Below are 12,206 nucleotides of genomic sequence, written 5' to 3' on the forward strand. Positions count from 1 at the left end.
TGAACGTTTTTCCACCCAATGTTTCTCATATTTAGTCAACCATGGTATCTTTTCTGTAATATAATAGTGGTGTTCAGCTGAACACACTCTGAAAAATGATGTCTTACACATTTACTTACTTAAAAGATTGGGGAAGAAATAGAGCAAAGATGATAGAATTTTTAAAATTAATAACAACATATATTTTAAAAAAGAAGAAAAACTAAATAAGGAAGACGGGAAGCAATGTTTGATTGTGTTGCAATTAGAACGATGATGATATGCTAACATGAATAATAAATTTATGCCCAGGCATTGCTATCTCAAAATTTCCTTTTATTTTTTTTCCCATAAACAAGAAGACAAAAAATTCTACTGTAAATTCTTGGGGGAGGAAGCAATCATTCTCTTTTGGGATAAAAAATTTATTAAAATTATGCTGACATGGAAAATTGAGTAATTGCTAGCAAGTGGCATTGGTGTTAAATACTTCATAAGCATCCCTACAGATAGCCATGTAAATGCAGTAGGTCAACCATTGTTTCTATTATAAACTAGTGTTTGCTGATTAGTCACTAGGTATGTGTCATTATAATATGCTGAGAAGGATTATTACCACAAAGAAACTTACAATAAATCAAGAAAATTGAAATAATTTTTACTATGTAAGTCTAAGGGCATTTATTGAATGCCAACTAATCCAAATCCTGGAAAATTAAAAAATTAACTGGAATCCTGGAAAATGAAAAAATTAACTAATATTGGTGGAGCAATTAATCAATTAATCAAGAGGATTTATTCACATACATACATAATTGGATCTCATAAAATCTTGTGATTTAGGTTTCATTATTTTGCCCAAGTTACAGGCAAGGAAGCTGAAATAAAGATGAAATGAATTCCCAGGTTACAAAATTCATAGGTGGGATGGCCTAGCTTCTTTCAACATATCAATGACCACACTCGTATACTCAACTTGATTTCTAAGGCAGTGAGCAAATGACTTACAATGTCACAAGTTGTCCTCTTTGACTTCAAGGTAACATAAAATGTTACCTTCCTTTTGCCAATGTATCACGGGTATAGTTTACTGCCAAATTTAGAACCTCAAATATAATATTATCATTCTATTCTCAGAAAAATATAAATAGAGATGATGGGGGCAGTGGTGGGAAAAAAATGTTGGAGTGGTGATACACCTATTTTGAACTGAACTGATTATCTAAGTAATCCTTATATAAATCTGGATGATACTAATAACAAATCAGGGCAGTAGACCATATGTTCCTTAGGGCAGGATTTTTGTTGGTTTATTTCATTCTTACTTGTGCCTAAAATAGTTCCTAGCACATAGTAAGAGCTCAGTAAATGTTTTTGAATGAACAAATGTAGTAAGAGTTTAGTTATTCAGTCAAATGGACCTGGAAGCCTGTCTAATAATTTGTTAAAATGAGAAATTGAGCTCATGAGGGTTACTATTAATGTTAAAGTCTTCTATTTAAAACGCTTAGTCTGGTTCTGGGCGCAAAATAAACTTTTAGTGTGTTAGCTATAAATTATGTGAATAGGTTCATGAGACAATTTTTCAGAATTAAAATTTGGTACAGTTTTTCAAAATCTGAAAGAGATGAAATCATTGCCTTTCATTTAAGCAATTTTTATTTTGTGGAAAAAATTTTATTTTGTGGAAAAAAGATATAACCCTTTTCCTGCTTGACCTTTGAATGTAGACCACTTCCGTACTAAAATCTTCTCTTTTTATTTATAATAATGACTTGAGTACTGTAGCCTTAAGTTTTTCTGGTCAAATGTATCTTCTAGAGATGAAATATTTCTTAGCCAATTCAATCAGTCAAGCACAGTCCCATTAGTAGCTTCTGAATCAACCCGTGATAGGTACAGTTTTTCTCAGCTGGCTTAAAGGAGAGATGCATAGTCTGTGAATCCTAGGAAAGTCCTCTCTATCCAGAGAAAAAGGAAGAATAACGATAGCTTCATTTAAAATTACTAAACACTACTTATGCATGAGTGTAAACAAAGAGCCAATAATTAGATATTTCATCTCCTTTAGATATTTCTTCAATGGTATGCATTTTAGACTCCTTCAAAAGACATAATTTTTAGTTTTTAGGTTTTTTTCAGAAAGATTTTCTTCTTTCTGTAATTCATGGGAATAAAAAATGCTTTTTTTTGCCCTTTATATAAAATTGTCATTGAAAATTCTCCTTCACAATTTCAACCCACTCTACAAACTAATTGAGGAAGAGCTTTCAGCATGGCAAAAGCAATTCACTAACCAAGACTTTATTACTTGCCATAGAGGAAGTTGATGATCTGATTCTTCTAAAAGAAAAAGCAACAACAACAAAAAACACAGCTCCAGAGCTTTTTAGACACTTGCCTTTAAGAAGACAGCTCGATTAGAATGGTTTCTGTCTCCAGGCTAATTTGTGAGTTACTCTGATATTACAAAATTTACAAAAATTCAGTTTTCCCCCATGTTAATGTATTGCTTACTCTATATCTTTTTTGCTATTCTAAAATATAGCTTTATATTAGCTATATTAATTATAATTAATTAATTATAGCTTTATTAATGACTTGAACCTATTCTCAATCTCCTTTTTTCTTTCTTCTATGAATAAACATGCTCTTATACTATTTGTAACACTCAATATATCGTACAGTTTTAAAAACAATGCTTTTAGCTAATTTTTGTTTTGTTTTTTGATTTAGTAGATTAACACAGTGATATTTATATATAGAAATATTTCTCAAGCCAGTGATGAAATGTTCCACACTTGTGGGAACCTTAAAAGAGGGTGTATATTTAATAACTGAATCATATTCCAGAGGAAAATATTTCAGATCTCTCTTGTGGACAAACATCAGGAATCTTCCCTTTTCTTTCATATGCTGTTCAAATTTAGCTCCCAATGACACAAAACATCTTAAGAAAGGAAAATAAGACTGTTTATGTGGGTGTAGTAGAAATGAAAAGAAACAATATTAACTACTATCTCTTCTATTCTCACATCCCTGATTTCAGAACAGAATATCTTAGAGCTCCGGAACTGAGATTAATGTGACCAATACCTAACATGGCAAAAATAATGGTTCCTTTGTGGTCATGCCTCCCTACTTCAAAGAGGCCAATCCAAACTCAGACATTTTACTGTGGTCTCCTCCTCACAAACCCTCCACCACTAAATCATGCCCGAATCAAAGCCCTGACCTTTAAACTAAGGATTGAATCTCACTGAGCCTACATCATAGTGGGGGCTCATTTCTTATTGTCTCATTTTTTCCTAAGACCCACTTAAAGGATCAGGATGTGATGGAGAGTTGTTTAGGGTAATATAGTAAATCTTAATAATTAGAGCATGCTTGTGCCTGGTGGTGCTAATCAATTTAAAATGCTCGCCAATGCATTTTATATTCCAGGCCAAAACTACACAATAGTCACAGCTAAACATAGTATAATTTCCTCCTTTTCTTAGATGAAATGATCACAACATTAATAAGAAATCCCATGCACAGGCTTTCCCATGTTTTATTTTCATGTATCCCAAAGCAAAGTGATCGCAATACAATTGTGAAAAATATCCTCTGTAGAGAAAAAATGGAAGATTTCTGTTGATAATAATGTTTTATTGAAGGGTCACAGAGTTATAAGAGCTCTCTCTTTTTTGCAACACCTTCCCAAATATTTTAGCAGCATCTTCGATGGGTCATCAGTGAGAATGTATTTAGTGTATGCATTACTCAAGAGAGCAACCCTCCATTGATACAGAGTTATCACTTGTTCATTATTATTGACTATGTGTGGACAGTGAACAAGTGCAAAGGATACTAAGGTGATAGTTGCAGTCCCTGCCTAGCGAACTTACCAATTTATTTGGGGAAGGCAAATGGTAAATAATTACAGAGTATTGCAAATAATTACGTTATACAGGGATAACAATTTACATTGGATAGGGAGAGTACAGATTAGGGGCATTTAACCCATCATGGAAAGAGGTCAAGAAATTCTTCGTAAGAGAGACAACAGCTGAGCTGTCTTAATAAATGAGTGTGGTACGGTGAAAGGTGATAAGAAGGGAAAGGACATCAGGTGAGAAAGGAAACTGGAGGGTGAAAATGATGTATCTGAGGCTATAATGGAGGCAGAAAATGAGGAGGAAATGAACGAATGGAAGTACACTCAAGGTATACGTAGGAAATGGAATGAACAGGACTCTGAATAGGGGTGGCAAAGCATGGAGAAGGATGTTGGATGGCTTCTAGCCTCCTGGTTGGAAATGTAGGTGGAAGGTAGTACCATTTACCAAGATAGAGTACTTGGTTACAGGAGAGAATAACAGATCATGATTCAATTTTGAATTTATTAAGTTTGAATTTAGTGTGGTATATACATTTTTCTTTAGCAAGTTAGATAGGTGGGTCAAGAGTGGAATGAGTCCATTTATCTCTTTGTAGCCTTCTCCAACTTTTCAAAGGGTATATGTCATATCTGGAATTGATATAATTTTCTATGCCCTTTGAAAGAGATGAACGTAGCATGGCATTTCAACCAAATCTAATTTCTATGACTGTCACCAGAATTAAACTCGTCCATGATAATTCAGTCTCAATTAATAGGTAAGCCTTATAGACTACATATTCTTGGGAGAGTGAAGTGCTTAGCATGTACTAAATGCTGAGTCAACACTTGCTGAATGAATGATTGAATAGTTGAATAATTATGGTGTGATATCAGCACTATATTAAATCCTATATTTAAAAAAAGACTTCAAAGTAATGTTTCTGATTAACCTCCTCTTTCTACTCTTCTCTCTTAACTTACTTTAATCTCTTATACCTGGTCATGGTGCAAACAAAACACTTGCTGCTAAACAGTTTCATCAGCATCATTTTAATCCTTTTTGAGCATCAAGAAGTAGGACCCAAAGGGCTCCTCACCACACAGTTGAGGCAAAATATGATAGCTGTCTGGGAGGCATTGTGAGAACAGAATTGTCAAAGCTAGTATGCTTGAATAACTAAAAAGATTCCATAGAAATTTATTGTTAGTACAGCCTCAAGAAATTTAGCAAAATAATTGGTGCCTAGAAAACTTAGCACAATGCAAAGCTAATGAGGCTGAAAAAAATCATTTCTGTGTATAAATTTCACTGGGTTCATGTAACCAGGAAGCTGCATAACCACCATAGACCCTGAAGAACTTTCCAAACACTATCTCAATATACTGCCAAAGTATTGCTGCTTTTAAATTTAAAGGATGCCATGAACAGTATTTTTTACTTCTTATCTTTCAGACTGCATTTCTCTCTATTATAATATGAAGTAAATCTCCCTTTTAAATGATTTACTATTTAGATTTAAATTAATATTTAGTGTAAATATATTATTTTAGACCTGGATGAGATCTTAAAAATCACCTAATCTAACTTCTTACATTTACTTTCATTTTGGAAGATGAGAACCAAACAAGTTAAATGGCCATGTCAAGGTTCCACAGTAAATGAGTGCCTGAATGAGAATTTGACCCAACACTTAAGATATCTTTATCTACTGCTTGTTGCAGTGTACTACGAAATGAGTAGTTCCTGATTGTATAGGTCAAAATTTTATTTTATTTTAAATTTTATTAATTTTGTCTGACATTACTTTCAAAATTCCTTAATATATATAGATGTAGATAGTTTATTTATTCTTTTATGTAATTTTAAACTGCTATGATTTTTATCATTCATGTGTCTAATATTTTAGAATATTTTGGCTCTTAATTTTTTTCCTTTTACTTTCTTTTTTTATTTGTTGACTATGACCATTTATTCTTTTAAGTCTATGCAGTGTAAGGGTAGAAATGGGAAATACTGCATTGACATTTTGTTTTAATACAATTCAAAATATTTAGAAAATACAGAAAATACAAAAGCTATAACAGAAACAGAAAAAACTAAAATCTCCATAACTAAAATGAACAAATATATTTATGTATGTATATACTTATTATATTGCTACTTACTATTGAAATGTATTCTTTGAATGTGGAGCCAATTATCACTTCCATGAGAACATCAATGTTACAATGATTTGGTTTCCTTTGTAAAAATAAAATATTCTTGTGTTATATAAAGTAGATTTCACATCACATACTTTACAGATCTCAATCACAAACATCTGAATATACTATTACTGTCATCTATATTGAAAAGTTGACACCCTATAATCAACATAAGCATGTTCTGTTTTTAGCTTTATCCATTTATGTCTCAGTAGATTGAAGGCTTTCTCTGATTTTAATTAAGCCATATTTGCTGAAATATGACATACACGATTAGATGGAACTCAGAATTGTAAAAAAAAACCATAGTTTTTTGTTAAATGAATGCTGTTAACAAATGTCGCGGTTCTCAAACAGTGGTTCTCAAATTTCAACATGTGTCAGATATACCTGGTGGGCTGGCCCATGCCTAGAGTTTATGATTCTGAAGGTCAGGGATGGGGCTAAGAATTTACATTTTTAAGTTCCCAGGTGATGCTGCTGTTTGAGAACTACTGCCTTTACAGAATTCTCCTCCAACAAACAGTCTACACTTGTCCTTATGCTTATTGCAGCCTAAATATGGACCTTAGGAAATATATAGTCTTAGACCATGTATTAACAGACATTTACATGCACTTTATTCATTCATGTATCTGCAGATATGTTTGCCTGTGAAGTTTCATCAGATTTTAAACTGATATTATATACTCTCATAACTGAATGTATGAGATCATGAAACTATATATAATATAAAAGAGCAAAAGAATATTTAGGACTGACATTAGCAAGATGGTGATATAGGAATTTCCAATGTTCATTTCCTCCCAAGACACATCAATTTGAACAACTCTCTGTGCATGAAAATACCTTCACAAGAGTCAGGGATTCCAGGTGAGGTCTTAAAACACCTGGGTGAAGCAAAGAAATAAGTAAAGACACACTGAGGAGAGTAGGAAAAATAGATCCGCATTCCCACCATTCCCCTTCCCCAAGCCCAGGCAGCCCAGCTCAGAAAAAGACACCATCCTCCTGGGAGAAGGAGAGTGGAGTGAGCACCCAACTTCACCACAGACCCCAGAGCTGGCCTGAATACTAAATGGGATTTAGCCAGATGAAGAAGGAGGAAGATTGTTCTAGACAGAGAGATAAACATTTAAGACATCCCAGAAGAAAAAGAGACCTTAAGATGGTTTTTAGAAATACAGTACTTCAGTATAACTTGAACATAGAGTACAGAATAGTACAGAAGAGGGTGATGACATATGCAACAGTGAGATCCATCAGTAGCCTTATAGAGCAGGCAGAGGCAGCTGGAGTTAATAAAGGCAGTATGTGATTTACACTGAGATGTGATATCTGAAATAACCAGACAGGCATCCTAGAAAATCTCTCTGGCTTCAGAACTGAAAGAACGATGGAAAAAAGCCTGTGTTTGCATGACCAGTTTGGACGTTCTTGGTAATTACAAAGAGAAACAGTGGTGGATTGGATTAAAGTATTGTATTGTTTCCTAGGGCTGTGGTAACTATGCCAGAAAATGAGTGGCTTAAAACAGAAAATTATTCTCTCACAGTTCCTTAGACCAGAAGTCCAAAATCAAGGTTTAGGCAGGACTGTGTTCTCTTTGAGGGTTCTGGAAGAGAATCTGTTCCATGCCTTTCTCTCAGCTTCTGGTCTTGCTGGAAATTCTTGGTGCTCCTTGACTTCTAGGTGAATCATTCCAATCTCTGCCTTTGTCATCACATGGTATTCTCCCTGTATCTTCATATCATCTTCCCTCTATGCATGTCCATTTCTGTGTCTCTTCTCCTTTTATAGGGACACCAGTCATACTGGGTTAGGGCCCAGCCTAATGACTTCATGTAACCTAATTATATCTGCAAAGACCCTATTTACAAATAAGGTTACATTTATGCGGTACTGAGTATTAGGACTGCAACATTTCTTTTTTTTTTTTTCCGCAAAAACAAACAAACAAACAAAAAACAACCATAGCACAGAATACCGGAGAACAGCAGAATAATTAGTTGTTAGAGGACTGCAATTGAAATTAAACTTGGAAATAAATATATATGGGAGGGCACATGAAGAACCAGCTCTGAAACCCAGATTTCATTATTGAACAGCTTTGTGGGAATAGATAGTTATCCAGTATCTATCACAACCTGATTGTAGGAATTAGCAGAACTTTTAAGTCAAGATTTTCTTAACCTGGTTGGGTTTGAAGAGCATAATTGAACATCCTTATATTTGTACACAATTTGTGTGTGTGTATGTTCTCTTATTGAACTGTGCTTGGTCCATGTTGAGAGCAGTAGGTAGAGTCCTATGAAAGCTGTTACATAATTAGGGTAGGGATATTGTCGAAGATGTTATCTGCTACATTATAGTTTTTTTTTTTTTTACTGAGAACCCGTAAAACAAATTTATCTCAGGTAATATTACCAAGAATTGTTGTGCTTCTCTTAAACAACTTATTTGCTTAAAACAGTGTGAATTGTATAACTGATTGCACACTTTATCTTTGTCTGGGTACCAGAAAGCTGAGAGGTGAATAGTCATGTCAAGTCAAAGAAAGCCTATAGTAATTTCAACATTTTTTTGTGTTCTAATGTAATTTCTGAATTCACATATTCTCCTACATTCATTGACTCAACTTCTCCATTTATTTACCTTCTCTTGTTTTCATTAATTATTTCATTTATTTATCTAATGAACAAACGATAATTGAGTGCCTATCACGTAACCATGTATTGTACCAGCTCTCTGGATTCAATGATGGATAAACAAGATCTCTGTTCTCAAATATCTCACAGTCTAGAAGGGAAGGTATTCACTTAAGTTAATATTTACAGTATATTGTGAATAAGATGTCAAAAAACAATGATCAAGGTATCAAAAAAATAATGTTGGCACATAAAGGGGAAAAGTTGTCCAACATATCAGAAAATGCTTTCTGAGGAAGAGATAGCTGAGCCCTAAATAGAAATTAGCCAAATAAAAAGTGAAGGGGAGAAAACTCTGATTAAAAAAAAAGAATCAAGGAATAAAAATCTCTACATATGGGCTTCCCTGGTGGCGCAGTGCTTGAGAGTCCGCCTGCCGTTGCAGGAGACGCGGGTTCGTGCCCCGTTTCGGGAAGATCCCACATGCCGCGGAGCGGCTGGGCCCGTGAGCCATGGCCGCTGAGCCTGCGCGTCCGGAGCCTGTGCTCCGCAAATGGGAGAGGCCACAACAGTGAGAGGCCCGCATAACGCAAGAAAAAAAAAAAAAAAAAAAAAAAATCTCTACATAAATGGTGAGACATTCTATGTTTGTGAAGTAGAAGATTCAACATTAAGATGTCAGTTCTTCCCAACTTGATCTATAGATACAATGTAATTTCCATCAAAATCTCAGCAAGTTATTTTGTGGATATTGACTAAGTGATTCTAAAGTTTACATGGATTGGGAAAACACCCAGAATAGCCAACACAAAACTGAAAAAAGAAAGAACAAAGCTGAAGAACTGACACTACCCAACTTCAACACTTACTATAAACTGCTACAGTATTATTACTATTTCTTTCTCTACCTTAAGTAGTTTTGTTGTGCGCATAGGCCGGCAGTGCTCATCTGAAGACTTGAGGGAGCCTTCCACAAATTCTCCAAACTTTTTAAAATCTTTTTTTCTCCCTCTTTCTAATCTCTTTAGCTTCCTACTTTATATTACTCTGACCACTGATCTCTCGCTGTCTTGGTCTCTCAAGACTCCCAGTTCAATCTCATCAAATCAGCTCTATTCCTGCACTAACAGCCTGCAGTTCTCTCAAGGCATTAAGCTGGGATAATCACAGAGCACACCTCATTTGTTTTTCATTACTTAAAAATCACTGTCCTGTATTTTCTGATGTCCAATATCTTTAAAACCATGTTTTATATATTTTTTTCTATTTCCTATAGTTTCAAGTGTGAAAACTAATCAGGTGCTTGCTATTTTATTTAGCTAAAAGTGGAAGTCACTAGGACACTTTTGACAATGAAGAGGATGGTATAAATGTTTATCTTATTACAGTAGAGTATGTTATGTACATCCTTCCCAGAAGCCAAATGAATAGGAATTTATAAAGAAGAAAGTGATCAACATAGTTACATATGTTCATAGTTACATATGTTGATACTGGAAAGTAAGGGGGAATTAGTTAGTGACCAGAGATGCCTGATAAATATAATGTTGGGAATAGAAGCTAGATGATAGTGAATTAATGATTAAATGGGAGTCAATAAATGGAGAAAACAAGTAAAGGTAACATTCTTAAGAAGTTTAGTAGAGCAGTTATGGAAAGGTATTGGATGTTACTAATCTAGGAATTCAGAATCAAAGAAAGGTGCTTTGTTTACTGTTAAAATCTTTGTTGAGATAAAAAGGATAGGGCAGATGTTGGCAAACATCTGTGGATAGGGCAGATGTTGGCAAACCATGGCCTGCAGACTGGCCACCAGCTTCTGTAAGTAAAGCTTTATTGGAACACAGCCATTTCTATTCATTCACATAAAGCTTATGGCTGCTCTGTGCTACAACAACAGAGCTGAATAATTGCGACAGAGATCATATGGCCCCAAAGTCAAAAAATATATATATCTGAACTTTCACAGAAAATTTGCCAACCCCTGAACTAGGAATCCAATATGCAATAAAAGCATATGGTATATTTTGGGTCATCAAGAATTCCAGATTCAGCAGCAGTCGCTATTTAATATATTATACAGGAACAGATAACATATTGATAATGTTAATGGAAATGAAAGCAGTAGTCTTGAATTTTTCATCTTGGATAATGAAAGACTAAAAGTAATTCTCAAAATAAAATTGTATGTTCCATCTTAACATTAGATTAAACAGTTAACATTGCACACGAGTTTGTGAGCAAATTTTTTAATGGTGCAATGAAATTAAACTGTTATTGTTTTAAATGATTTTTCTATTAGTAACTTGGCTTGGACATTAAATTACATATCCTGTAAAAATCTCAATAAAGAAAGATAGTTGGGGTCTATAGTGTTTGATTTTCAGATATATAATATTCTACCATATACAATGTTGATCCAATAACACTGGAATGACTCAGTTTTTAATAATTTTTAAACTTTTTCTAGGCAAAGAAGTCAAGCCCAAGTCTCCACGTATGTTATACATGCCAAAAACAACAAAAAAATCTTAAATGCCTGCATTACTCATCCTCTGATTCTATTGTTGAGTGTGTTTTGCATAAAGTCAAAGGCTTAACTATTTTGTGCAGATAATGTGCTGGTTACCTTACTTGTGTTTCTGAGAATTTGCTATGCTGATATTTTCCTTTATACTTCATTCACTGGGTATGATTTCAATTAACTTCTCATTAAAAATCTTAGTTCATGTTTCCAATTTTTCTCAAAAATTCTTATTGTGATTGATAATGAGGAACCTTTACTTGTCTGTGTATTAATCTGCTGCAATCATAAGAAGAAAATTAATATGGAAGATCAAAGAACAATCATATGTGAAAGAAATATGCATGAGTACAGGAAAGAAATATTTTTACATAATCGTTATTACTAATGTTTACTTGTTTTTAGAGCCACAAGTAAAAAAAGAAGATAAGCCAGGTATGTACATTTCATTCCATATTTATAATGAATAGCATACTTTTTTGCAAATGTGCTCTAGTGCAAAAATTATACTAAAATTTTATTCTTGAACTTTTAAAAATAAAACAAACGTAACATATGTTTAGCTATACTACCTGTTCCTAGAAAAAAAAAAAAACTATTTACACAGTGAAACCACTGAGAAATTTATAAAGTTCAGAAGAAACAAATGACTATTTTTCGCTGATTACTATAGAACACAGACATCCTGTCAGAAAAAAAGCTGCCCAGACTCTTCTATTTTGTGGGGGCTCCTGAGTCAGATGAACATTTCTGAGGGCTATAGCAGGCAGCAAACAGTTTTTTAAAAGAAAACACAGCAATGATTTTCGAAACAGTTAAAATTTTGATTCATGTCTCCCAACTGTATTGGTGTTATGGGGCTGCTGTAATAAAATACCAGAAACTAGGTGGCTAAAAACAGAAATTTATTCTCTCACAGTTCTGAAAACTAGACATTCGAAATCAAAGTGTCAGCAGGGCATGTTTCCCTTGTAAGGTGTAGGGA

General features: G+C 34.0%; 1 protein-coding gene across 1 annotated transcript in view; it reads left to right on the top strand.

The window, feature by feature from the left end:
- TRDN (triadin) overlaps window positions 1–12,206 on the top strand; it is a 377,023-nt gene that overhangs the window by 318,691 nt on the left and 46,126 nt on the right. The window contains exons 24-25 of the mRNA XM_007446048.1: window positions 11,168–11,194; window positions 11,627–11,656. Of these exons, the coding sequence (XP_007446110.1) occupies window positions 11,168–11,194; window positions 11,627–11,656 (57 nt within the window). The remainder of the gene's footprint in view (window positions 1–11,167; window positions 11,195–11,626; window positions 11,657–12,206) is intronic.

This window comes from Lipotes vexillifer, unplaced genomic scaffold (assembly GCF_000442215.2).
Source record: "Lipotes vexillifer unplaced genomic scaffold, Lipotes_vexillifer_v1.1 scaffold368, whole genome shotgun sequence".
Taxonomy (NCBI): domain Eukaryota; kingdom Metazoa; phylum Chordata; class Mammalia; order Artiodactyla; family Lipotidae; genus Lipotes; species Lipotes vexillifer.